This window comes from Falco rusticolus, chromosome 3 (assembly GCF_015220075.1).
Source record: "Falco rusticolus isolate bFalRus1 chromosome 3, bFalRus1.pri, whole genome shotgun sequence".
In the NCBI taxonomy this organism is placed as follows: Eukaryota; Metazoa; Chordata; class Aves; order Falconiformes; family Falconidae; genus Falco; species Falco rusticolus.
This window is the reverse complement of record NC_051189.1, coordinates 79,931,505-79,959,279: the sequence shown is the minus strand read 5'-3', so window position 1 is coordinate 79,959,279 and position 27,775 is coordinate 79,931,505. Positions and strand designations below refer to the sequence as shown.

General features: G+C 36.6%; 1 protein-coding gene across 2 annotated transcripts in view; it reads right to left on the bottom strand.

Annotated features, from left to right (window-relative positions):
• The window catches only part of DDC (dopa decarboxylase), a 76,827-nt gene that overhangs the window by 17,603 nt on the left and 31,449 nt on the right, over nt 1–27,775 (bottom strand). For both annotated transcript variants that reach the window (XM_037379972.1, XM_037379973.1), the window contains exons 5-10: nt 22,829–22,963; nt 18,888–19,031; nt 10,369–10,435; nt 8,554–8,648; nt 6,657–6,724; nt 2,006–2,082 (exon numbers count right to left, since the gene is read on the bottom strand). In XM_037379972.1, coding sequence (XP_037235869.1) covers nt 2,006–2,082; nt 6,657–6,724; nt 8,554–8,648; nt 10,369–10,435; nt 18,888–19,031; nt 22,829–22,963 — 586 coding nt within the window. The remainder of the gene's footprint in view (nt 1–2,005; nt 2,083–6,656; nt 6,725–8,553; nt 8,649–10,368; nt 10,436–18,887; nt 19,032–22,828; nt 22,964–27,775) is intronic.

Sequence of the window (27,775 nt, the reverse complement as noted above, 5' to 3'; positions counted from 1 at the left end):
AGAGACATTTTTCCGCTCATTTAAATTCTTGAGTGAGAGATGAGTGAATTAAAAAATACCACTTCATTTGCCTTGTAAACCATGATCGGAATTCTCAGACCTGAGACATATTCAGAAAATAAGACCCTCCACTAGACAAGTCATATTTTCATGACTCCTACATCCCACCCACAGGGATCAACTGTAACAGCCTAGCACCTTTGCAAATTTGACTGTTTATTGAAGGCATAAGTGTGGACTGGACTTAACAGTTTAACTAAAGGCATTTGCATTTGAAGAGTGTTGTCCAGCTCTTTGGAAAATTGCTATCAAATGGGAATAGAGCATAGAAAAATTCAACATCACTAGACTGCTAGTAATCAGCTGATCTCTTTGAAATCATTATGTCCAGATCATATAACATGCTATCACAGCTTCTGAAGGCAAGATGAAGGCTAAACAACTTGTCATCCAACTGGGGAGATAAAGTTTTCAGATCAGCTAGGTGGCCTCACTGAAAGCACCTAGTTTTAGGAAAGGTTTGATTTCCTTCTGGTGTTATTTAACCTGGGGAAGACCTATGGTTCTTGTATCGGCAATGTCAGTTGTCACAAGAACTTATTTTCACTTTAGTTGAGGTTGGATTTTTTCTCCTCAAGAGAAATATTTTTCATGTATGTTAAGTAAAAGACGGTGACAGGTGTATTTGTTATAACTTGTATTTCTCATTTTAAAAGGCAAAAAGACAGTCTTTTTGTTTGTTTGTTTATTTGTTTGTTTTGGTTTTTTTTCCTGAACAATTCTAGCCTCTGGAGGGTGAACTTCAGCTCCAGAGTTCCTGCATTTTCCTATTTATTGCACTGGTCTATATTTGCATTGCTTGGAACTGTAGAAAAGGAAAAGTGTAACATTTCTGCCAGTTCAGGGTAAAAGCACAGGAATCCATTTTTCCTAGGGCTTTTTAGTGAATGGTGGAATTCTGGATGGTATTAATTTAAATGTCAATATGTTCATAGCCATAACAGAGAGAGGATAAAAATACTCACGATACACATCTGAACACAGATCAGCACCAGCAATTCCAGGAGAAATATGAGATAGAGTAAATGCTAAAAACATCCACATGTGATTCAGCCTCTTGAGAAAGTTGTGAGGGAACTTGCACCACATGTTGACGCTGCACTGCTGTGACCTTCTTCACAATTAATCAGTTAATAACCAAATGTGTAAAACCAGTCTTCAGGATGGTAAATGCCACTCTGCAGTTGCTAGGTATGTGCAAAGAGCAGCACTAATCCATTAAGGAGCTTTGTACAGGGCCTAAGATTTGTAAATTCTTTGTGAGCACTTTGTGAAAAGCATTTGTGAACAATTGGTACAAGACAGATAGTCTACACTTACCACCTTCTCTACAATCAATGTAAGAATACCAGACCAACAGGATAAAGTCCCCGATAGCTATTACTCAAAATAGAGTAGCTATCAAACACAGCTCGCCTTTTTATTGCAGTTTCAGGGAGTGTTTGCTCCTGACATGGGGTTTTGAAAATTTGAATCAGAGCCTGCATGAAAAGCTAAGGAAAAGGTCACAGACTTTAGAAACTCTAAAAACAAATCATAGCTTGAAACCATTCTGGAGAAAGATGTGTTGGGGAAGGCAGGTTAAGGGACTTGATACACAGCACCCAATAATATGTTTATCTGACTGACGCAAGATCATTAAAAATTTTATCAACACTCCTACAAAGCTGTAAGTCTGGAGCTGGGGAAATCCTAATACAAAACTATTAATATAATGCTTTATAAAATGGCTTTCCCTCAGTTGCTTTTTATACTAACTAAAATCTCCCTAGACATGTGTTTGCACTTTAATAAGCTTAACTCCCTAGGGCATTCTGAAAATGGAAATAGGCTCCTAAACAACTTAGTTTTAAAAATTTCAGTTTTCATCTTAAGTCTTTTTGTCCATTAAAGAGCAGTGTGCATACATAATAATCAACATGATCTCATTTAATCGTAAAATTACCAGACTCCTGATGGTGATGCTGCAGGTAAACGGGTTCTAGTTTAAAGGCATCTGTTAAATCTGATCTTTTTTTCACCCTGTATAAAAAAGAAAGCAAGCAAATAGAGAAATTTAAGAATTAAATTTAAGGGATTAAATTTCCACAAGAAGGGAAGGCAAATTGAATGTGTTTAAACTGGCATATTTCCTGAGCACAGCCTGTGCCATTTTCAGTGCTTTTTCACAGCCATATCAGTACTGTACTTACAAGTAGTTAAGTGTAAGGCTCAGCAGGAACGGGCAGCATGACTGCACGACTGCATATTTAAAAACAGACAAGAAACAGACACAGAGGATCTTTTTATGGTGATAGACACTCACACCAGAATGTGAGACTAGCTGAAGCAATGTTAATGTTTGCAGTCAACAGAAGTTGCCTTGAAATTACTGCAGTACAAAGCTGTGTGGGAAGAGCTGCAGCTTCCTAGACACTGTGCACAGCCATGGTGAGGCTCTGTGGATGCTGGCCGCTGTCCCTCCACGTTGTGGTGGTGGCAGCAGCCACTAGTAGGGAAGAGCCACGCGGTCCAGACTCAGGCTTCCTTCTTGTACCACCCTGCCCTAGCTTGACCCAATATACAGTAAGTGACAGCATACTACAGCACAACGTAAAACTGAGAAGCATACCTTACTACTGCCAGCTAGTGAGGGATGTGACTGGACTAAGGTTGAAAAGCCGGTGTGTCCCTTTTAAAGAGAATAAGCTACGTTTTGCCTGTGGGTAATAACAAGATTTTCCTGGTTTATGCTTCACTCCATGTGTAAGACTGACTCACCTTCCCAAATGTTGGGGTTTACAGAGGCAGAAGAAGAAGAAACCAGAAATCAAAAAGGGAAAGATTGATACACCATTATATTAGGCCTACAGATACATTACAAAGTAAGCAATAATTATGTCAACACAGGGACATTCTAAATGACAAATGTTTGAACTGTTTATGATGTTCTATGCATCCGTTTTTTCCTGTGTTTTGATGTAAAATTGTAAATCTCTAAGTAAAAATCTAATTTCCAGTATTTTAGTGTGTATATATAAATCCACAGGCCAGTACATACTTCCACTCTCATCCACATCTCGACTGTGCTCATAAAACATCTTATTCAAACAAACAAAAAGCCTTCCTCTCACTAATGGTCAGGAAAATACTAAGGTTAATGGTTAAGTACTTGTCTTCAGGTATGGAAAGTATATAGCTTATGCACATGAAAAATAGTAAAAGATATTCAGAATGCTCTCAATAAAAACAATTTCATTTTATTTGTGTGCTGGAAATGTCATGTGGACAGAAGGAAGAAATATTAACTGAAAGCAGGTTTAATTAGGGTAAATATTTTTAACCTAGTTATTCTACTGTAATTTGATATGTTTGATTACTTTGATATAGTTGTGTTTCGGTAGCTCATTCTGTATACAACTAAGCCAAGTTACAAGCGATATAATTAGTTGTATTCTGAGTGCTTCATATCTTCTCCTGTAATATGCTGTGCTAAACAATGGAACACCTAACTGTTCTGCAGGAACATCTAGCTTCGAAGATATAAAATGCTGTCATCTTGTACTTCCTTGGTGATGTTACCGCTTTTTTAAAAGATGGTGTCTGTTCCATCTAGGGATTTCACAGGTCTTAATCTGGCAACCATGAAAAACTATCTAAAAGGATTACTAAAATAAATCCAAAGCCTGGACATCAATGTATATGAACCATTTGAGCTGCACTTCTATAGACCATGTCTAGACTTTACCCTATGTATTTAAACTTCTTTGCAGTAAGGGCTTGTGTGGTCTGGTAATGGACAGAAGTGGTGTTCTTAACTTTCTTTGTAAACACCCCTGGTTCACTGAAGGATCCTGAATATATATTTCAAAAATGCCACTGATAAACTAGCATCTTTTAAATGTTTGATGTTATGATAGTAGACCTACTAAGATCAAGCTTGAGCGGCACAGGTTCACATACTAAGTACTCATAATACAAAATTCACAACAAAAATCCTGGCGAATAAAGTAGTGAAAATCTGTAAAAAGTGACTGACTTGGATTGCACATCTGCAGCTTTTGACAACCTTACTCTATTCTGTCCATTTTAAATGATAGATACAATAACCAAAAAGCTGATACCATATTATAATACAACAGGAAAATTTCACTTCCATCTACAGATAGGGATTTCCCGTATGCACCTTCCTTCAAACACAAAAACAACCTTTCCCAACCAAAAGTTTACACCTAAACCCAAAAGAAGTAGAGAAAAGCAAAAATACCAAGACTTTGCAAGATTATTATTTTCATTCCCTCTGAAAAAAAGACACTTCTTCCTATTTTGTGATATTCCAAAGTACCAATTAAACAAGTCAGAGAAAACGGACTGTTAGTTTCAAGGCAAAGTCTCTAAATGACCCTAACATCTGAATATGGAAAATATACCCCTCTCTGAAGGGCAATATTAAATTCCTTTTTATAGGAAATTGACTGCTTTTTTCTATATGTTGAGAAATCAGTATATTTTACAACATGTTTATGACAAAATTGTCTCCAAATCCCAAATGAGATCAGTACTACAGATTGCACCAAGTATTTAAGTAAATACATTACAGATATAACAGCTAGATTATCTTAATCAACTTGCAGGGAAAAGAAATACGAGTGTTTACTGGGGAAAGTGCTGAGGAGCCTGGGTGATTTAGAAGCCTGTCTATCAATGGAACTCAGATTAATTTGATTCTGAAATGGTGTTCACTGTTCATTGAACTCTTTCCTTGTTATTACAATATCATGGTTAACACTGCTCATGAATCCTGAGGACTATGTATCCTTAACAGTTACTTTTTCTTACCAGGTTCCTTCATCCTTTATTATTACAATTCAGCTTTTCAGACAGTGTTACAGTTGATGAGAGAGGTGAATTTTGGATGAGGGCTTTAGAAGTAACTGGACAATGGTTTTGGCTTCAATTCAAAGAGTTTAACTTTAAATGTGTACCTCATTCTTTATTAAGTGAATAACACCTATACATAAATGCCTTTCTGAAATGAAGCCTGAATGGCTATAGCTGTAAAGCTTTCTCTTTGAGTAAGGAATAATGTTGCGAAGTCTCGAGATTCCTCTTAATGGAATCTTCCCAACTATGAAAACAACCATTTTAGGAAATGGTTTATCTAGAAAAAAGCAAGAAACAACATGGAGAAAAATACTTTCCTAACTCTAAAATCCAAGCTTTGCTAGGAAGAAGAAAGCCAGGTAAAATGTTTTGAATATAGTTCCACAGGGGTTTTGGGGAAAGCAGAAATAATGAGGAATTAAACTCGTAGGGACTAGGCTCTGGCCCCGAACTGTCCTACATAGATTAAAGAGAATGATGGTGTATTATCTCATTTCCAAGTAGCTACTGTGTTAACAATGTCTTTGCGTGATGAGAAAAAGATGGACGAAACTAGCAAAGAAACTTCATTGTCTTCCTATTTTCGTATACACAGAGCAACAGCTAGTTATGAGGTACTTATAAACTGGAGTCTTGGGTCACTCACTGCCACTACTAATGAATCAGCATCAAAATGTAAGTCATTTATTCTAAGGAAAAGGAAGAAAAAACCATAATGTCTTGGAATAACTGAAGTGCATATGTCAGGAAGACTACTAAAGGAAAACATGTAATATATTATCTGAATAATCTACACGTTTGCAGAAAAGTCAGCTTTGCTGAAGATATTAAAAGAGACGAAGGTTAACCAAAGACAACTGAGTGATTACTGTCTCATATTTGTTCTTCTTTTAAATAAGGTCACCTTTTTCTGGATTATGTTTTAGTCTTCTTTTTAATATTCAGTTTTTCTTTCTTTTTTTCATTTTTGCAGATTTTGTTCTATTATAACTGAAATTAATGTTTTCATTTATTTTGATAAATAAACTGAATATACTGAATAGCTGTTTTGCTAATAAGTATCATTAGTCATGATGCTGGTAGACACTACGTTCTGGAGATTCCAGTTTGGGACATAATGGGATTATCTATTATGGGATGTTTTTATTGCTGCTGCTATTACTGCTATGATATTTAACTTTATTTCAAAGTATGTCTATGAGTTTCTACTTTGGCATCTTGTTATATCAAAATGTCATCTCTGCTGTCATCTGGGGAAACTGAAAATCAGTACAAAATTGCATAAATAATCCTTTTTGAAATCAGCTGCTTTTCATCAGCCAAATCCCAAGCATGTTTAGAAAGGCTTTTGAAAGAATCAATGCTCAAAGAAAAAGACATTTTATGGAAAAGAAGAAAAAGCATGCTGTTCATTGTATTAACATCCTTAAATGAAGTTTTTCATTTATATTTTAAACAGTCCCAAAGTGGAGCAAGTAGGAATCTGTAGACTTTTCAGGATTTCTTTTTCTCTGGAACATAATGCAGAGCTCAGTGCTATATATAAATTTTACACTTTTGAAACTTGGATTAAATGAAAGAGTGAATTTTGTAAATAATTTACAAAGTTAAAGCTATCCAGAACTTCTCATTTCAGTAGAGAAATGTAAATAAATGTCTACTGCTAGAAAGGCAGGTCAATTTAACATGTGATTTTTGTCTCTTGTAATGTTTCCTTTTACTGTAATACTTACCACATAGCAGAGCAGTCAAAGTTCACTAGGAGCCATTTGTGAGGATTAAAGTTAAATGAATCTGCAAACTGAGAATGGATAAATAAAAACCAGAATTATTAAAGAGAAAAGGATCCATGTGCTAATGATACAACTTTGTCACATTGTCTGAGTACACCTTACTTTGTAACTACAAATTAATTCCTGAATTTGGTCTTTACAGATGTTCATGCTAATGCCACCTTATTTAACTATTGTAGTTAATTCTTCATTTATTTTTGAGATGGAACTCATTTTAGGTGTGCAGCTAGGCTTTTGATATTATGAACATTTTTAGCATTTGCTAACAGTTATACTTTATAGTATATACTACATGTGTTACGGAAAAGTATGTATCAGTGTAACTAAAAAACCCTGCATTTTTAGGAATCAGGAACATTCACTGTGGTTCATATCCCAGTTTCCAATAACAATTCACTAAGCTTTCTATTTCCAAGAATATTAAATATACACACATAATTCATATATAGAGAGAAATCATATATTTAGTTCAGAATCTGTGTATCACATTCATTCATAAAATTACAACTGACCAGGAAATTACATTTTTTTTTACTATCAGAGTATTTTCTTTTAGTGAAAGTAATTTTTTTCATCTAAGTCGAAAGAAAAACCAACACAGAATAAGCATTCACAATACATGTTTATATAAATCATGTAACAGGCCCATTTTACATGACATATGTTTAGGTGTGGCACCAGAGGAAACCGAGGGAGGTAAGATGGACATTGTCTGGGAAAGGCTTCATCCATGTTTTGTGTTTTAAAAAAGGCAGAAGCCATCAGCCTTAAAAAAGAGAGATGGGGGCCTGGCCGCACCAGGATCTGACTATTCCATATAGAACCTTCCTACTATTATTTGCTTCTCATAACCCTCCCTGTCACTTGTAAACAATTAACAATTGCTCTAATAAGATTATCTGTCTGTCTATGTGTCTATACATCCACCTAGCTATCTCCCTGTAATATGTAAGGTAGGAAGCCTATTCATGCTTGTTCAATATTTACTCTTACAACAAATGCTGGCCCAGACAAGGGATGCTGTTTCATTTCCTTCGGGAACCAATAACAATAATTTAAAAAATATTCCCCCACAGGAAATTACAACAAGCTTCATTTGCTGATAAAAAAGAGACAGAAATAAATGCTTTATTTGTGATGGGTTTTTCCCTCCTCTTCTTCATTAGTCACTAACTATCAGAGCTGTGTTTAAACTTCGGGCTTTACCAAACAGTAATATTTTCTCTGCTGATGTGGAAGACAAGGACTTATCTGACTGTCTGAGGGGAGCAGCAGGAAATTGAAGTATTCTTATCTAAGCAACTCAATGCCAAGTAGCTCAGCGAGGAGGCAGGAAAGGAACAAGAGTGCTGTGGGGAGAATGTTTCATTTAGCTCTCTCTGTTATTAAACCCTGCCTGTTTGAGATACAGCTACTGGCTGTATCCTATATGACTGAAGATGCAAGCAAAAAATCCGACATAATGAGCTAATTAATTTTTTTTTTTCCTTTTTGTGTAATGTAGAATTAGGAAGTTATAAACATGCATTTTTGGATGTTCAGGGAAACGTTCCTCTTTTCTATTTTGTAAAACACTTTGTTGATTCACTATCATTTGCTATCCTGAATGACAAACTTTTATATACTGTGGCTACCTGCATACTCCCAGAATAAACCAGTAAAAATTATATAAGCATAAGAAATGTAACAGAATATACAAGAATTTGTAGTGCAAACTGAGGTGCAGCGTACTCAGAGATTCTAGAAGAATCATTACTTTTGGATGCATAAGAAACACACAAATTCTGTGGAAGAGCTAGGTTTTAGCAGGTTGCTAGAGAAGAAACACTTCATTTACCTCCACTCCGTTCAAAAGATGCCTGAATTCAGGGCAGATGAATGCACTCCCAGCATAGGCTGCATCAATATGCATCCAGATATTTTCCTTATTACCTAAAAAAGAAAAAGGAATCGAAGGGGAAATAAATTAAAAAGCAGATTAAAAAGCTGTGTTAATTTGCATGAAACCCAGTGCCTATGAGATTTTTCTTTGATGCTATTATTTTCTGAATTTAAAATTAAATTAAGAGATTAAATGTTTCTACCACCTGGGTTTCTGTTAATACATAAAGATGTATACATAACATATTCTTCCTCCCCACTTCTACTAGAATACAGTCCTTACATGTCTAGCTTTATCTTACTAATATTAAGCAACATAAAATATTTAATTAATTATGTAATTTACTATTCACACTCTGCTACATTTCACCTGCATTAATGCACACGGTAACAATTCTGGTCTATGAGTTGAAGCCCACATAACATCTTTACACTGGTCAGCAAATAATTCTGATGGGTATTTCCACATACAGAGGTATATTCATTCAGATCTGCAATTGGGCTCCAAGTTCAAGCCGGAATTTGCATTCTTGTGAACTACATTCTCTTTTTGCACAAATGTCTTAAAAAAGCTAATAAAATATTATTCATAACATCCACAACTCAGGTTTACTTGAAAACATGTTCAAAGTTCAACTGATTATTTATTTTTAAATATACTTGGTTTGGACATTGCCTTTATTTCAAAGGACTACTGCTCGTGTATATTAAGAAGACAATTGACCTGCATGCATAAAAGCTAACATGAGACTTATGATCTGAGTAGTGTGTAATCCTTCTGCTGGTCTCTGCTGCACAAGCAGAAATTCATTGAGAGCAACTGGTGAAACACACATGATTAGTTGTTATATCTGAAAGTGTAGGTGTCACTGTTTTATTAGGTCAGGTCTATAGGAATAATATGAACAGCAAAATAATCTCTAGCTGCTAAGCAAACTACTAGAAACCTTTTTAGAAAGGAGGACTGGGAGAAACTGAGTCTCTGGCACTTGTGCTGAAGGGAAGGAAACCTCACAGAGCAAGTCCCCACCATACAAACTCCAAATGTTTAGGCCTCATCTGAATAAATTAACAGAACATCAAATCTAGCTGTGTTTCTATGAGGCTGCCTCCAATTGCTTATGGCTATACACTTCCTGTTCTAAATGTACTCTTGAATATATATGGTGCCCTTCCATTGCATTTTCATCAGCCAGCAAGTATGTGCTTTTGACCAAGCCTTGGTGCTGATCAAAGCTTGACACAGCAAAACACAACACAGAAATACTTATGAAAAGTCCGTGACTCGATCACTGTATTAAACACCCTGGCATTTGTCCCATTTTCTTGCAAGAGGAAGGAAAAAAAGGGGAGGGAAAATACATGTGGATTTTTGGTGCACATATCACTGCTTTCTATAGTCATTAGAACCACACAGAAATAAAACACTCAATGCAGAGGAGAATTAGTGTTCAGCTTTTCCCTGATCTTCACCATTGCTCTAGATGTGCTTGCGGGTAGAAGGACGTGAAGAAAAATTTTACAACCTGAAGAACTTAGAGTAATTTTTAACTGACAGTGTTCCAAAATTTGCCCCACTAAAACCCTTGAGGCAATGTCCTCTGCACTCTTTAGACTTGCTGCTTGACCTAATATTAGAAAGAAAACTGAAGGTCTCATCTATAAGTAGCCTTATTGAATTTGGACACTGACGCTGCACAATGCCCTGGAAATGACTCAGTGTGACTTAAACTGGTATCTGCAGCTTTAGAAAGTAGCAGCAAAGACTTACAAATAGGACCCAGTTCTAACAGTTTGTCGAAGGAGCAGCAAGGAGTCGTTCCAAGTGTTGCACAGAACTGCAAAGCCAAAAAAACAAAGGCAAAAAAATTTGTTACAGCAAAGAAAATTACCAAATGAAAAAAACTGTCTGCAAAGGCAACAATGAACAGAGAGAATAGATAATATAGGGGGGAAATAAATTTATTTTAGTCAATACCTATCCTTCAGTGGAACTTTTGGGAATCTAGGTTGATTTTTTTCAAAGCTCCTATAAGCATCCATTGAAACAAATTCATAAAATCAAATGTTAATATAAAATTGACTGATAAGTAATGTAATTTAGTCACAGTATTATATTAATGGTATATTTTCTATGTGTTCCATATGCTTTTTATGTGGTCCAGTACTAACTTCCCATGTGAAAACATCATCAAAATGATTTGCAGTTTATGGTATATAAGCAAGCTCTGAACTTGAACAGCTTAAAGGTTCTGGAATTCCTGTTGACAGAATGGATCGTAAAATGCTACTGCCTGAATTAAAGAGCCACAGCTCTGGAACCGAGATTTGTAACTGATTTGTGCTCAATGGGTCTGCAGTCTGGGACCTGTTCACTAGTAGCATATGTTCACTATTAGGTTTGCAAGATATTTTTCCAGAGAAACTTTTTCTTCCAAATTAATTCTAACGTACTGGAACTGTTTTTCCTTCATTCTGTTAATGCCTCATTTAATGTGTCCTGCTGTATGACCAGTGGGCCAAAAGCAGAGGCAACATAAATGCTGAATTTTCACAGCAGAAAGAGAATATAACTAGGTGAAAATGAGCTATGGTAATTTACCGGGAATATGCAGACAGAATTATAACCCAAAAGAACAGCGATCAAGTGCATATAAACTGACATTATTTTATTTTTCATTGCTACATTTGTTTTAAACACCTTGTCTCATTTTTGCAAGCATTGATGAAGGCTAGGTCTGGGTTTTGCCTTCTGTTGGATTTTTATATAATAAAAGACATTATAGTTTAAATAGGCAAATAAAGTATGCCGGTTTAGTTAAAGTATTGAAGTACAAAGGAATTAGATCATTTATCTGAGGTCACACACAAATTATAGTACAGCCAGGCGATGACTATAAATATGTCAAATCCAGAATTTGGGGGGGGTGGGGTGGTATTTTTGTACTTCTGGTTACTTTTTCTGCCAAGTACACTGTCAATGCACTATCTTTTGTTTTCACTGCTTTTCCCTATGCATCTGCAACTAGCCACATTTTTCTGGTATGTGTGTGTCTGTGTGTGTGCACACCCCACAGTGAATTCATGACAAGACCAATAAGAAGACAAAGGAACACCTAGATGATACCTGTCCATTCACTAGACCTTTCAAGAAAACATACTGTCATAGCAAAACATAGATACAATTATATATTAAAACTCCACACAGTGCATTTTTGCCTCACAGCTCTGTAATGAGTAGTTACACAGGGCCTTTGGGTTCACTGTTCTCCCTTGTAGCAAGAGTGATACCATCAGGAAATGTTTCCCCAGTGGTTCCTTCACTGCATTGGACTTCCCTAGCTCATCCAACGTGCCAAGTAATAGCTCCTGTTTCTTAAGTGTCTGTGTAGTTTGTCCAGTACAGTAGGTCTTCCTGTCACACCAGGGAACATCTCACTGGAGAGCAGCATGCACTGTTGTCATTGCTGCTTTAGCTGTGGAACTGCTGCAGGATGGGTACACGTTGCAGGTGCCCAGCTGAGATGTGCAGCTGGTGGCTTGAGTGTGTGGGATGGGTGGACTTTTAGCCTGTTCTGTTACAGTCATCATGACGTGAGTAAGCACTTCTGTATCGAAGGACTTTTCCCACATTGATATTATTACCTGATATGACTTTACCTGCTGTCAGCTTTTAGTCTCTCTCTAGAACAACAAGCTTTCTACTTCTGAGAAAAATAATTTCATGTTATTATGCCAGTAGCAAATCCTTTGCCAAAATCCTACAATCTGTTTTAGCCTAATACCATGTTTCACTTGCCAAGTGTATGCTCTTTTCTATTCTTCTAGCTTGGGCATTCACATTCTGTCTCTCCTGCATTTCACTGATATCTCATTAATTCTAGGAGTTCTCATTACTCAAAAGTTTTACGATGCCAGCTTTTTCAGGAGGGTCTTTTTTTTCCTTCTTTTTTAAAGGGTGTTACACATTTGCACTAAGTGTTTCTGCTTTAATTAAACAGACTGCTTGATAGCTACCATTATTTTACCCTTTTATTTGTTCCCCTGAACACTCAGCCTGATTCATAAATTGCCACCTGTTTTCAAGCTAGATATTTTATTGACTTTTAACTTCTACCAGCTATTGGATATTGGAGACCTTTACGAATCATTTACAGTCACATCTTGAAGCAAGTCTTGTACACATCTCAGGACTAAGAGATGTGCCTCTGGGCATTCCCTAACTAGTCCTCCCAATAACTTCTCATGAAGTTTTAACATGGGCTGGTTTTTTTTTTTTGCTTTTCACATTTCCCATAAAGCTTTCTTCTTCTTCTTCTTCTTCTTCTTCTTCTTCTTCTTCTTCTTCTTCTTCCTCTTCTTTTCATTCTATGAAATAAAGTGGCAACACCACACTAAAAAGGACTGGTATCTTGGAAAAAATAATCTGGCTATGAGACAAAAAATTGGATAAATATGATGGGATTTTCATTTGCAAGTTCCAGGCTTTTAGAGAATTCATGCAAAGTGAGAGATGGTTTTTGTACTACTTATTAAACTAGATTTCTCAAAATATCTAGGAAATCCTAACACTAACACAAACATCCAGTAAAAAGGGCAGGTGGACATGTATCCAAAAAGCCATACATTTAAAATTACACATCCCAACAATATTGAACTAATCCAATAATCTATTGCTAGAGCGATAAAAACTCTCTTTTAAGTACACTTTTTAACATTTCTTTATTATTTGAACATCTATACTATATCATATACCATATCATATCTATATGATATATATACTATACTATATCATATATAACATTTCATTATTTTTTCATTATTATTCATCATATCTATATGATATATATACTATACTATATCATATATAACATTTCATTATTATTTGAATATCTATACTATATCATATACCTCAGAGATATTTTAAATTGTTGTAGGGAGCTGAATTTTTCTGTTTAATGGAAAGTACTCAGATAGTACTCAATTCATATGAATTTATGTACACTCTTAGAGGAAGTCATATCTTACCTTTATATAGGGAAGACCTGATTAAATGTAGCCATATAAACCCCTGACAACATTTTACCCCTGACAGCACACGTTCCCCCAACCTCACAATTACAGCACTATTAATAATTATAATCATGTTTCATTGCACCAATAAAAAATCTTGGCTATGAGAAAAGTTATTATTAAAATAAGAAAGGGAAAATTCAGTATTCTTTCCACATCAAGCTGCTAAGAACCTGAGTTTGAAACAAATACAGTTCTGAAAATGAGAAGTAGTATTGTTAACAAAATTTTGTAGCTCACACATTTTTCCCTCAAAATAATCTAATGTTCTCTATACAGGCCCTTCCCATATTCCTGAGACACATAAGAAGAACAGAATAATTATAGTGCCTTAAGGTATGTTCATGACTTCTCTGGAAGTTTAATCATCCTTTGAGAGAGGTTGTTTCAAAAAGCTTGCAGGATTTTTTTCTTAAAAATGAAATACGTTTGCTCCCTTTTTTTACTAAAAGGGCATGCATGTATTGAGTGAAAATACATTTATTACATTATTGTCTACCTAAGATGTTCCCACAATCAGGAGAAAACTGCATTTAATCTTTGGTTGAACTATAGATCTACAAATTGGGTCACAAGAAATGGAGGATACCGTGATGAAAATTCAAGTTTTTCTATATACATAAAGTATAGGGGTTAACCCATTGGATTGGAAAATATCCAAATAAAGAGGGCACTATAGACCTAGCTCTGCTTTTATATATATTTTTTATGATAATATGGTGTGGACTTTCTGACAAGATTAGACTGTAATTACCTTGGCTAGTCCAGCAATTCAAATAATGATGGAGATTTCACAATAGGAAGTTCCACATTATTGTTATTAGTGTTGTACTGCAGTTAAAGTACTGTCTAATCAGGATAAGGAGTATATTGCTTCAATGAAAGATTCAAACATATGCTTACTTATTTAAATAATGGCTTATTCTGTAAAGTATACCTCAGTTTCTAAAATAATTTTGTTGTCCTCTCTGCAGGTGTCTAAACCTCAAAGCTCCTTGTTTTAATTCTCAGAAACCACTTACAGTGACACCATCCGCTCTTGTCAGGACTCTCATTACCCTGCCTCAGTACTACACAATGAATCTAACTCAATTTGTAACCTGTATAACATGGGCAAAATCACATTTGTGCAAAGGGCGGGGGACAGGCTGCATCACAGAAATGGGACTGATGGCTCAGTATAGCCTGCAGGCCTTGTCCTTTTCAGGTTGTGCACTTCAAATTTGACTCAGCCTGGTTTCAGATACAAAGCAGCTAAAATGATTGCATCAGTCATCTCTTGTATTGCTTTCCTGAAATCAAGAGCTATGTCAGGAAACATACGTGAATCTTTACGATGCCTGAGAGCAATGACGCTCAATCTTTTCAACTGGAAGACCTCCTACAGCTTTTGAAAAAGATGTGGGTCTATTCTGCAGTTTCACCATCAAAGCTTTTCATTTGCAATAAACTACAATGAGGCAGAATTTTCAATGTTCTCTTACTGTTTTTATCTTCTATTCAGTTTTTTGACAGCTTGCACTCATGAGAATGTCTGTGGCTTGAAGAAAACTGCAAGTTTACTAAACCACCATTCAGTATTTTACAAAACAGCAGTCATTCGCAAACTGTGGGTTAAAGAACATCACCCTATACATCTGTACATGTCTTGAGAATGCTTCTTCCAAATGGAAATCTGTGGTGAGCATCTACGTGTTAACTTCTACTGAAAAGATGGCTCCTCTGTCAGTCTAATTCTGATTTACTGTTTCCCGAGTGAGTCTGGATACAAACAGCCTGCTTCTTAATATCCTGCAGATCATCATTCAGAAGAGTCATTTCAGCTAGAATCAGAGATATTTCACGCTGCACCTTTGCCTTTGTTCAGCAGCAAGGCAATCATGTTATAGCAGCTTTATACTGGATGAGGTTGTTGAAGTACTATATATATGCCAGCTGCAATATATCATGTTGATTTATGAAAGACAGCATAAAGCTCACAAGCCACTTACACACACTCAAGTGAACTAGGCTTGAGTGCAGCGGACCCCATGTCTGGATTTAGCAGTGCTTAACTTAGTGGTCTCCACGTTTGAGCATCCTTGTCAACATTCATCCAACACAGAGGCACATTTGAAGCTGGAAGCACAGGGCCCAGCTGAGAAAGGCATTTATGCCTGTGCTTAACCACCGGTTAGTGTTTATAATTAATGAAATGGACATGACTTCAGCACGTGCTTTAAAGCTCCCCCTTAACTGGTGGCCAGATGAAGGGCTGCTTATCAGTCACAGTTGGAAATTGCTCCTCTATAAATTGTGGCAACTTTAGTGCCCAAGCCCTGACACGGTTAAATGCTTTGTTTGCACAGTCTGCTTGCTTTATTACATAAAAATATCTCTGTGTTCAGTTTCTGCAAAAGTATTTTGAGAGGCAAATTAACACAAGTTAATTTTTCAAAAAAAAAGGAAACAAAAGGAGAGGTCTGGGTAGACTAATTGTCGATAGCCTTCAATGAACAAAATTATATACATACTACTAGTGCTAAAAGATACTGATGGTGGATAGGAAGTCAAAAACTCATTTTAAAGACAATGCCTCTCCCCCAAAAAGGCTGACTGCCAAATCCTATGTGTGTGAAAAGCAAACCTATAATTAGCAGATTGCTGTAATGAGAGAACCTGTTCACATCAAGCAAATGTGCCCCTAATTCTCCACTCACCTCTACAAGCAAAGCACTTCTATCAAGTTCAGTATAACGAGTCGTCATTTATTCATTAAATATAGAGGAGAATCATGCCTATAAGGCATTGTAATTTGCTTGTATTTTCTTTTTAATTCCCTACAAAACTTTTTTTCTTTTCCTTACAATAGCAACTGCATCAGCTTAGATGCAACAAAGATGTCTTCATTAGGAATGATCTCTCTGCTGTCACAAGTCTCTTCAGGCAGAATTTCCTCTGTTAAACTTGTTGCTTTGATGTTGAGTCACTATCCTTAGTGAACGATCAGTGGATACAGGGAGACAAGGAAAAAAGTGGCATAAGGTGTTTTCTTGTCAATGTGCATATCTTTGTCACCAGAACAAAATAAAATAGCATCAAATTACTCAAGAACAAAAGAAATTGAAAGGCTTTTGAAATCTGCAAGCCAGGAAGGGGAGGACTAATACAGTGCATGGACTGCTGCTCAGCACGACAGAGAATTAACACACCTTTTGAGTTAAGAGGCCAACCATAAGGCTAATGAGACCTAGTTTAATCTAAGCTGACATGTTTTATGTATACAAATAAATGGAAGACCTGGTACAGGCCATATTCACTCAGACTGAGCCTTTGCTGTCTTTGAAAGCTTGTTTTGCACAGCTAAGCAAACAGAGGAAGAAAAACAACAGTTAAATCACCCTTTGTAAAAGTGTCACTGAATACATAAAACAGAATTTTTTATTTCCTCTTGCTACACATAGAAAAATTAAAAAGGAATTAATATTTATGAGGGGCAAGTTGCATTTTTTTTGTTAATGGACAAAAGCTGAGGAAAACACATTAACTTTGTAGTTAGTGCATGGAGATGTGATATAGTGCTGTACTTGTAATTGTTTAGTATTTGTAGGGAGAAAAAAAGTAGGATCCTATATAAGATACTATAAGCTGGTACCATACAACGGAGAAATCAAACATGCCTTATGACACATCTCCACTTCAACAGGTGCATCCCACAGAAGTTCATTTTGGAAGCTCTAGAGATGCTTTGCTTCTCAGTCATGGTTGTCTTATAATGGAAAGCAGTTGATGGGATGTGCTTGCTCATCCCAAGGACTCACTAGTTCTAGGCAGGCTAGAAATCAGCAGCATTCTGCACATATGAAAAATACTTTTCACCCTAGCCACCCTCATACCACATAAAAGCAGACACTAAAGGTTAACAAGAAGAGCGAAAAGATTACATTTTCAAAAGAGCTTGGTGAAATTTAAGCTTCTTTGTCCCATTTGGCCTTATCCGTGACTATAAACAAGCTTAATCTGCTAATTCCTCTGAAAACAGTTCATAGAAATTTAAGTCACATTAGCCCTTTTCAAAATGTTACCTCATGAAAGAAAAGAAAAAAACATCAAGTCAGACACGGCTTTTCTCAAAAACATTCCATTTCTGAAGTTGTCAGTTTCTAAGATAGATGGGGAGTGGGGTGGTGTATGTGTGTTTGTCCAATTTTTCTTCAGCAGAGGCCAGTAAAAACATATTCTTGGGAGCATATTATGCACCTCAACAGATCTATATAGCCAATGGTCTATATCAAGTTTTGTAGAGACATAATGCTTGGAAATGAGCAAAACATTTTGTTGATGGTGTACAAAAAACCAATGAAGGTTACCTACTCCAAGAAAAAACAAATGGTAAAATCTTGTTTTAACTTGAAATAATAAGACGGTGTTTTGAACTAACAGCAGGGGTAGATCTGATGAATAAGCAAATATCCTTTTCAATCAGGTACTTAGAACCAAACCTTAGAATTTTATCCAATCTAACACTGTTCTGTGTCAAAACCTGGGGGGTTATGAACTTTATCTACTGAGACATAAACATTGCTTTTGCTAGACGGCTGTGGAAACAGGAATCTCTGGAAAAGAAAGTGGACAGATAACAAGAAATTACAATACCTAAAGCTTCCACGGCCGGATTCCCTGTAGCTCACCTGATAAAGGTGTCACATGCTCACAGATACCTGTCTAACAATGTCTGATCTTGATGACATTTAGGGTATATTATGAAGGTTCATTTCTTTGCTAAAGTAGAGAGGAGGGGAAACTTGTTTCTTGAAAATACTTAAGTTTGAAATACCATCATTTAATTTATTGCATTTAAATTTGTTTTATGTGTAAGTAAGTTAGAATCTGAAAGATAAAGGTACCTTTTTGAAAGAGGCAGTTCAGTATTCAGGTGTTAGGGGACTATAACACTGCAGGACTACATTTAACTACAAAATACACCCCCATTTATTCAACTGTCTAATATAACTTTAAGTCCTTTTCAGACACCATTTTTGCTGAGAAGTGCAACCAGCTGCTCAAATTAGCTGCCTCTCCTGCACAGAGAGGTGTGTAAACAGTCATGGAACCTGTCCTGGCATTCTACCTAGGCTGCCTATTGACCCTTCTGTTGGGGATGAGGTTATATACTCATGTCAAAAATAGCTTATCAGAAGCAATAAATCCACTGATTAATTAAAATCCAGTACTCACAAAGAATGGGATAAGGCCAGAAGCTTTGTCTTCATCCAAAACTTTCTTCAGGGCTGCACCACAAACACTAAATGTATCATCTGAAGAAACACTTTTAATCTTCACACTACCAATTAATGCAGCCCTTTCCACTGATGAATGAGCCTACAAGGAAATGAGCAAGTTTTAAGACAGATACCTTCTACTGGAACATAAGAAGTTCATTTGAATTTAAAAAGAAAAAAAATAATTTCTTCCAAGTAAAGCAATACTTGAGATCCTGGGACTGTTGCTGGTATTTAACATATACATACCTCTCCCTCTTCCATATAGATAGACAGACAGACACACATACATACACACACACAATACACTAATAGAAATCCTGAAGTATTCTCAATACCATTGCCATATGTCGTTCAGACAAGAGTTCAATTAACCTTACTGAGAGCTTTAATTAACATATTCACAGTTAGGTAGGATTGATTAAGAGCTTCGGGATTTGGCTCTAAATCAATGAAAAGACATGCCGATAATCAGCTTGGCTGATAATGATTCAGTTTCTCACTAGCATATTTTTATGGGGTGCAGCTTTGCTGAACTCAAGAAATATACGTCATAGTATGGTACAGACTCAAATATTTTCTTACCTTTTTTTTTCAGACTACTACATACTGACTAAATTGTGGTTCAATCATTCATTCATTTTGTTAGGCAATTCAGAATGACTCCAAATACATCATTTTATTGATAATTCCCCTTAAGTAATATATTTTAGACCATAAAGCACATCTCAGTAAATATAAACAAAGATATCACTAAGAAATTATTGTAAACGTGTTAAGTATTAACAGTAAAACATAAGTTTCACCAAAAAATACTCTCCTTTCAAGTGTGCCTAAACCCCGAAAAAGCTATTTTACCTTCCAACTTCTACAATTTCATGAATCATCATTAATCTGAAAAAGAAAAATTCCTCACCTTTTCATATTATGACTATTCTCATTCATAATCTCCATCCTACCCTTGTTGGTTCTTGCTAGTGCCTACAAGAACACTTATTAATTCTATTTTAAATTAGCATATAATAATGAGAAAATGATAATAAGCCGAATCATAGGTTGAACAAAACCAGATGAAGATAAATTTTTGCCTTTCAACCTCACATATCCCTGGAATGACATGTTTTAAAGGCAGATTTACTATTAACCTGTATCTCAGCGATGCATCTTGTTAAAGTACTTTGGTAAACTAATAGGCACTGACTCAAGAAAAGTCTAGACTTGAAATACAACTTTTGAAGTGGAAAACAATGTGTGTACCATAGCAATACCGTACTTCATTAAAGTGTACAATGGAAAGAGGTATTTTATAACTGATTTATACGAGAACTGCAAATAAGCTAACTGTAACAATACGTGGAGGTTGTTAGCCAGTCAGAATCTCTGAATTGCTTCTCAAGTTTCCCAACTTGTAGTAAGGCTCTCTGTTAACCACAGACATTCACAAACTTAAGGTTAAAACTGCCAAGATGCTTCTGCATTATAACATATCTTCAGTAACCTGCTGCTCCATGGAATTCCTAGTCCTCAGCAAAGTACTCGGGAATCTCCTACCGACAGACAGAAATCAGTGAAATGAGTGGGCAGCTAAGGGAACCAAATAAATATGGCAAAAAAAAGGTTGTTAAAGGACATGGCCTGAGAAAATTTGAAAATATCAAAAAACTACCCTGACTTCTGCCTGGTCCCAAACAGTCAGGTGTCTACTGTCAGCAGTAGCTGGAAGCTCCTCTCAGCCATGAGATCTCACATGCAACATCCTTTGCAAAAGAGGCCTCAGCCAAGATAGCCCAGGCACTAAAACAGACAGGAATCCTCCTCTGTGTCTCTAACCCCTGAAGCAGTTATTGGGGAAAGATTTGTTGCCAGTCCTGCTTTGTACTGATTAACACAAAGCAAAATTATTTCAATAGGATAAAGTTTTTCCAAAAATGCATATAAACTAAAATGATCTCCCAAAATATGAGATCTGAATTCAGCTTTCTCCTCTGGGTCTCCTTACTGACCAACCTTCTACCTCCCTCCTAATGCATTCTTGCAGTCTTGTGCTTTGCCAGTGTGTGGTTTTCTTTCCCACAGAATGGCTTAGGTTTACTTTCCTCTGTGGCTTATTACCTATGAGTCACACAGGTCTGTTCTTAATGCAGAAGGACCGGTGAGCTCTGCAACAATCTGCTTTGAAAGGTCAGCAATATCTTAAGGCAAATCCTTCTATAAACATAAGATCCTCTGACCTTCAGTAAGCAGGAACGCCTGTCAGTCTACATTTCAGGTCAGCCACTTACATGGGACAAAAAATGAAAACAAGTATAAGGCTTTGTGCATCACTGGGTCAGAGTTAGAGCTCTGGGACCACCATGTGTGCAAGACAGGCCTTAGGGCCCCTGATTAAAAAAAGGGACAAATGTCCTTTGTGCCTTTTAAAAGGTTATCTTTCTTCGTATTTTCTTGTCCTGACAATTCTCACCCTACAACTGTAGTCCCTTTTCCTACCAGCAAAGTGCAAGTGTACTTTTAACTTGTTCTCCAGTGCTTTTTAACATACACTGAGTAATCAATCAAGGCAAGCCTGAAACCTGTCTATTTTATTCTGCATAATCCAATATTACTTTAAACTAAAGATCAAGGACTAATAAAGTTTCTTCTGTCTTGGTCACAATTAGGTAAGAAAATGTCACAGCTACTGAGAGAAACATTGCTTGGTCCTTCAGCAGGATTAGTGTGTCAGAAAAGCATGAGCAGCAGAACTCACAAGACTTAATATTTGCTTTCAGTAACAATAAAAGTCTCTCATGGTCCTGGCCTGAAACCTGTCTATTTTATTCTGCATAATCCGATATTACTTTAAAGATCAAGGACTAAGGAAGTTTCTTCTATCTTGGTCACAATTAGGTAAGAAAATGTCACAGCTACTGAGAGAAACAACATTGCTTGGTCCTTCAGCAGGATTAATGTGTCAGAAAAGCATGAGCAGCAGAACTCACAAGACTTAATATTTGCTTTCAGTAACAATAAAAGTCTCTCATGGTCCTGGCCTGAAACCTGTCTATTTTATTCTACATAATCCGATACTTCTTTAAAGATCAAGGACTAAGGAAGTTTCTTCTATCTTGGTCACAATTAGGTAAGAAAATGTCACAGCTACTGAGAGAAACAACATTGCTTGGTCCTTCAGCAGGATTAGTGTGTCAGAAAAGCACAAGCAGCAGAACTCACAAGACTAATTTCATTAACAATAAAAGCCTCTCATTGTCCTGGCCTTCTGAGAATTTAGTCTAACTCAGTCTGCTAAATACCACTCACAATCAGAAATCAAGGATTATGTTTTCTGTTTTCTCATAAGATTTCTTTAGCTAGACTGATACACAGAGATCTTAGGAGAGTTTTTTTACTTACAAAAAAAAACCCAAAACCACAATGTTTTGGGCTTCTTCAAGTATTATGACCAATTTATTTTATATCCATGCTCTAGGTTTGTGTGCATTCACCACCCATGCATGCATACAAGGGGAGGGTGTATGTGTGTTTGTTAGCACATGCGTAAGTAGGAGGAAAATAATGCATGCCCACATGAACAAACAAGCCTAGAGGTAACAAAACATGCTTTAGACTTACTCAGCAAAACTAAAATTAACACCTTACTCAAGTAGCATTATCTACTTCAAACAAGCTCTTCTAAAGAAGCAATACTTAGGCAACACTGACTTCTGAATATTTATTTTTTGGATTATGGTAGCACACGTAAGATTCCAGACCAATTATGATGTACAATAAGATTTGAAGAAGCAAAACTGAATATTCACTAACCCTAATAGTTTATACTTAATTTCCCTGTCTATTGAGATGGCTGAAATCATTAAGTATAGACCCCACGTTTCTATGTTTTTGAGAGGTGCTCACCTGATCAGAGGCATAGGCCACAAGTCTGCTCATGATATCTGCTTCTGTTAGCTCAGGGTTTTCCAGCTGCACCCGTCTGATAGTTTTTGTTCTTGCAGCAAGCAGTGAAATCAGGGTGGTCTCGCTTGCACTTCCCTGTGGGACAAATTGAAGAGAGGTTTAAATGAAAGGCATTCTAGAAGAAGAAAGCAATATTTTCTTCTGTATGAATCTGCAAAGTTGTTAACAGAAACGGCATATGAGAAACTGTGCAATATCATGTGTTTTTCAGAATATGTGTGACAGCAAAAGAGGGTTTTCTATTTGACCTTCATCTCCTCCTTCCTGATGCCTCTGTATGCTGTCTTTAATCTCTATGATGTTGAGTTTAGGCACCAGCCTTGCAATCAGTTCTAGAAAGCAGATTTAAATGGATGTAAAAAGACTCTCAAACCAGGCACCAACCATTTGTTAACCAGTAACAATGGCAGACTAACTGTTGACTTCTGCTACTCTGGATTTTCATACATTTCTCTTCCATCAGAACCTGACTATCAACTCTCATTTCTCTCAAGCAACATTCAACATTGTAACATTATTTAATATTTAGAGTTACCCTGGGCAAGTCAATTACTGTGGCTAAAAGAGAAAAAACACTGGAAAAGCAAAAAGGCTATGATTCAGTATAGCTAACTGCATTTCAAGGTATGTTATGTATGTTTTCTTCATCAAAAATATATTGCTGAAAGGGACAGTCACTACTTCTAAACTGTACTTTGACTCACAAAACATGAGTTTCAATTGTATCTTGGATACTCTGTGATAACAAAGAGGGGAATTTTTTCTATCAATTGATTTCTAAATTTCACAAGAGAATACAAGTTCCCACAAAATCTTATGGTTTTCCTCCAGAACAGACAGATGAAACAAACCATGAATTTCAGTTGTGTCTTAGATACTCTGTGGCAACAAAGAGGGGAATTTTTGGTATCTGTAAATTTCACACGAAAATACAAGTTACCACAAATTCGTATAGTTTTCCTCCAGAACAGACAGATGAAACATGCTCTAAACTGCTTTTTTAAATTATAAGTAACAGTTTGAAAACACCTGTTCATACATTTCAATGGTTTTGGGTGTCCATATGCAAGATGGAGTTTTTAGGTACTTTCAAAACTGAATAATTGTCATGTGAATCTTCCTCTGCCAAGCATGTGACAGTGCAATGAATACAGTTGCTTGTATTAATAAGTATGTCTCAGAAATATCCCATGTCAACAAGCTAATTTTGGAGTGATGTTTCTTATCCTGTACCAAAATTCTAACCTCCCTTTGCTGAAGACCTATGTATACTTACTAATTACCAAATGTTTAAATATTTGGAAAGTCTATTTCTTCCCTAAAGGTGGGCCTGATCCTACAGATTTCGTACATGAGACTGATCCCAGTGAACTCAAAACTTTCTCCTAATACTGAAGTTAACTGAGCTATTAATGTAAGACAAAGCTGCCTTCTACATATGTCAACATCTCAACAGTGAGTGAACTCTGAAACTCAACTGAACTCCATCTGAAATTCAACAGCCTTATGAACAGAGTAAGCAGGAAAAAGGACAGTCCCTAAACATTTACTAAATGTATTGCCATGACAAATATGTTTTATCTGCTTTTCCAGTGGTGTGGGTTTTGAGGAATGCAGACTTCAAGGTCTGCATCAGGACAAAAAGATGAACTGGAGACAATTTAGTGCATTTCTTACAGCTGCTGCTGCTGCATACAGCATTATGTCAACTGAGGGAAATATTACAGTTACATAATGGTATAGGAAAACAAATATCCCTCTTGGGTCAAGTAAGATAGAACTTCCATGTGAAGGCAAGGGGTGAATGAAATTCTGTCCATTAATTACAGAAAGCATAATCTGGCAATGTCCCCGTTCAATCTTACTCTGCATATGGTCTTTACCCAGGTATTCAGAATACTCATCAGAATATCTGAACACCGAAAAATCATGCCTGCCTGTAGTTCTCAAAACTCATGATGCAAGAGTGTGTGCACACAATTATCTTGATCTCACACATCAAGAACTTTACAGATCTGATTCATCTTACTTTATCTGTCTAAATAGTTAAATATCTGAGCTAAAATAATTGTTTGGGGCCCCTTGGTAGTCAGTGGGAAGAGGTAAGCATATCCACAAAGCCATCTATTTTAGGCAAATCGTCTGGACTGAGATATATGGTTCCTCTAAAGTTACCTTCTTGTATGTTCAATTTCATCTGACAAAATGTGAGATGAATCTCACACAGTGTAAGTTTCATAATGAGAAACCTCTGTCCTTATGTCTTTGTTAGCAAAACTATTTCTGCCATGCTCAGCACAAAATCATCCAAGTAACAGTGAAAAAAAAAATATCTGTGCTTCCTGACAGTCCTGTGAGCTAGAATATAATAATTCAGGTCCTGGGTGTCCAGCAGATGTGAGGAATGTTTTACAGTCAAGAATATCACCTATTTTCTGAGAAGCTGGGTTTTTTTCCTACGTTCTTTACAAGCAGTATACAATCTTCTAAAGAACCCTACGTAATCAGAAGACCTGCACAATGGGCATGTACTATCAGACAATGTTGCCTGAAATATTCTTTCCAGCAATTCAGCACATGAGAATACTTTTCATTTGTGCAAAGCACTGTAACTTATTATGATGTTCATACCATGAAGGCAGCAGTTCTGAGATCTGGACATTTAAGCCCTGACTATCCTGAAGAATGCCTGGCTGGACAGGCAAATGACTTAGGTTTAAGAATAGCTTCAGCCTTCTGAGGAGTGCCACAACATCCTGGTGGTTCATCCAGGCTGGTGCATAGTCAATGTATACAACAGTTCTTGTATGAATGACCTTACACAGAAACAAGGACGAAAGGAAAAGGGCCTGTTTCCCAGCTGAATCTTGCCTCCTGATACATAGGTGGGACATAGCCTAAAGGCATCTGAATCCAGCAGCTTGGAAATGTTTTTGTGTGTCTCACAATAGACATAGGCTTTTTCACCTTGCCTCAGTTTTCATGAGTCACCTTTTTCATACTGAAGCTTACAGTGTTCGCAGAACCTGGTTTGTAAGGCTCTTCTATTCACTCAGCACCAAAGTCTTGTGCTAAATATTTTTGAGTAAAAATCCCTTGGTTCCTGAACTACTTGGCTACCTGACAAGAAAGATCAATCAGCAGTGTTCCTTGCCAGGCCAAAGGTAGGCTGATTCTCATTTTGTTTCACCCTTAAAATACTTTTTCTTTGCAGAGCAAGAAAACTCTTTAAAATTCAAAGTAGGCACACTTTTCAGCAGTTTATCTAGAATAAACAGCAGGATATAAGCTTCAGGAAGAAAGTTGCTTTCTCACTTATTTTTACAAGCTGTTGTTTTCTCCTCTTGAATGCTGTATTCTGCATTAAGTGAAGGATGATGATACCTTTCCTTTTACCACAAGCAAACAAAGGTTGCCATGGCAAGTAGGCTCAAGAGGCAGAAGAAATATCAGCAAGAGCTGACGTTCACGTCCACCAGAGCTCTGAACTGAAATTTTCTTTCAACTTTTGCCATTTTCAGGTGTCATCCTGCACACAACAAAGTGCTTCATATTGACATAGACTTTCAAATGTAATTAAGAGCCAATTTTCACAGGCTTAGCTTTACCCAATACCACAATAATTACTTGGTATTTACCGAGAGGATGACTGGCACTTTCACACGCTCATGTTGTCTTTGCCTCGCACGCTCTTATTTGTATCATTATTGTTTCAAGAGCAAGACAAGAAGATCTGCAGCACAAATTACTTCATTGTAAGCAGGAACAAGAGCCCACTTTCGATTCTTGAAACTCACTGGTTTCTGATTAAAATTATGGGCAATCCAGCACTGTCTGCCTGGAAGGGCAGTATTTCCTGCTGATAACCATCAGGAATAATTGCTTGCTTTCACTGGTACAAAATAAATACTGCTGAGACACATGACTTATTTCTTGAACATAACCCCCTCCCTAGTAATCCTGGTGATAAAGATCCTAACAGAGCAAGCAGATGAGTAAAGAATTTTACCGGAAATACACTAGTGTAGGTGCAGTTCTGCCTAGGACAATCACAGCAGTTGGGGTAAATTCATACTTGCCTGGGAAGATGTTGGGAAGAATTCATTGGAATATGCTTGTAAGCATTTGCAGCTGAGATTGAAGAAAGAAGCCACCACTTCTAGCATGTAATTCAGATGTATTTTAGAAGCCTATCTTAGGATAAAAAGGATTGTGCCCTGGCCTCCAATGACCAAACTCCAGAGATTATCAAAGGAGCACAGAACAATTATTTAAAATTCAGTCTTTTTCAAAGTGTATTTTAGTTAGATTAGTAGCTGTGACCAGAGTTCACATTTGCAGAAAGACCATGTGCTAGTGGAGCCATGGCTGACAAAAGATATAGCTTTATTACACATGCAAGTTTTCCCATTGATGATACATTCATAATCGTACAGATACTCTGTTCAGGCATTGTAGGCTTTCCTTAAGCAGTCAACATCAAGGTTTGGAGGTTTTGTTCTGTTTTCGATACTGCAGCATAGTACGAAAATTGTATTATCTACTGATAGAAACAAATAGGTTAAAATTTTAAGCAGCTCTTCATTTTAGTATAATATTCTAGTATTTCATTTTGTTGCATAAGGAAAACTTAAAATAATTTCAACTTCTTTGACAAAGATTGACAGATTTTCTACTACCTTCCATTACTTCTATTTATAGAAGAATCCTATGTTCTTGTCTGTTGCTTGATCTCTGACACTTATTTTCTGGGGGAAAAAAAGGAAGGGTGCTTTGGAAACTGACTGAAATAAACAATTGCACATGTATCAGGTGGACTTCATGGAAGCCTTTATAACCACTTTACTCAAAATCCTCAGTTACATTTCTGTTTGAGAAGGGTTTTTT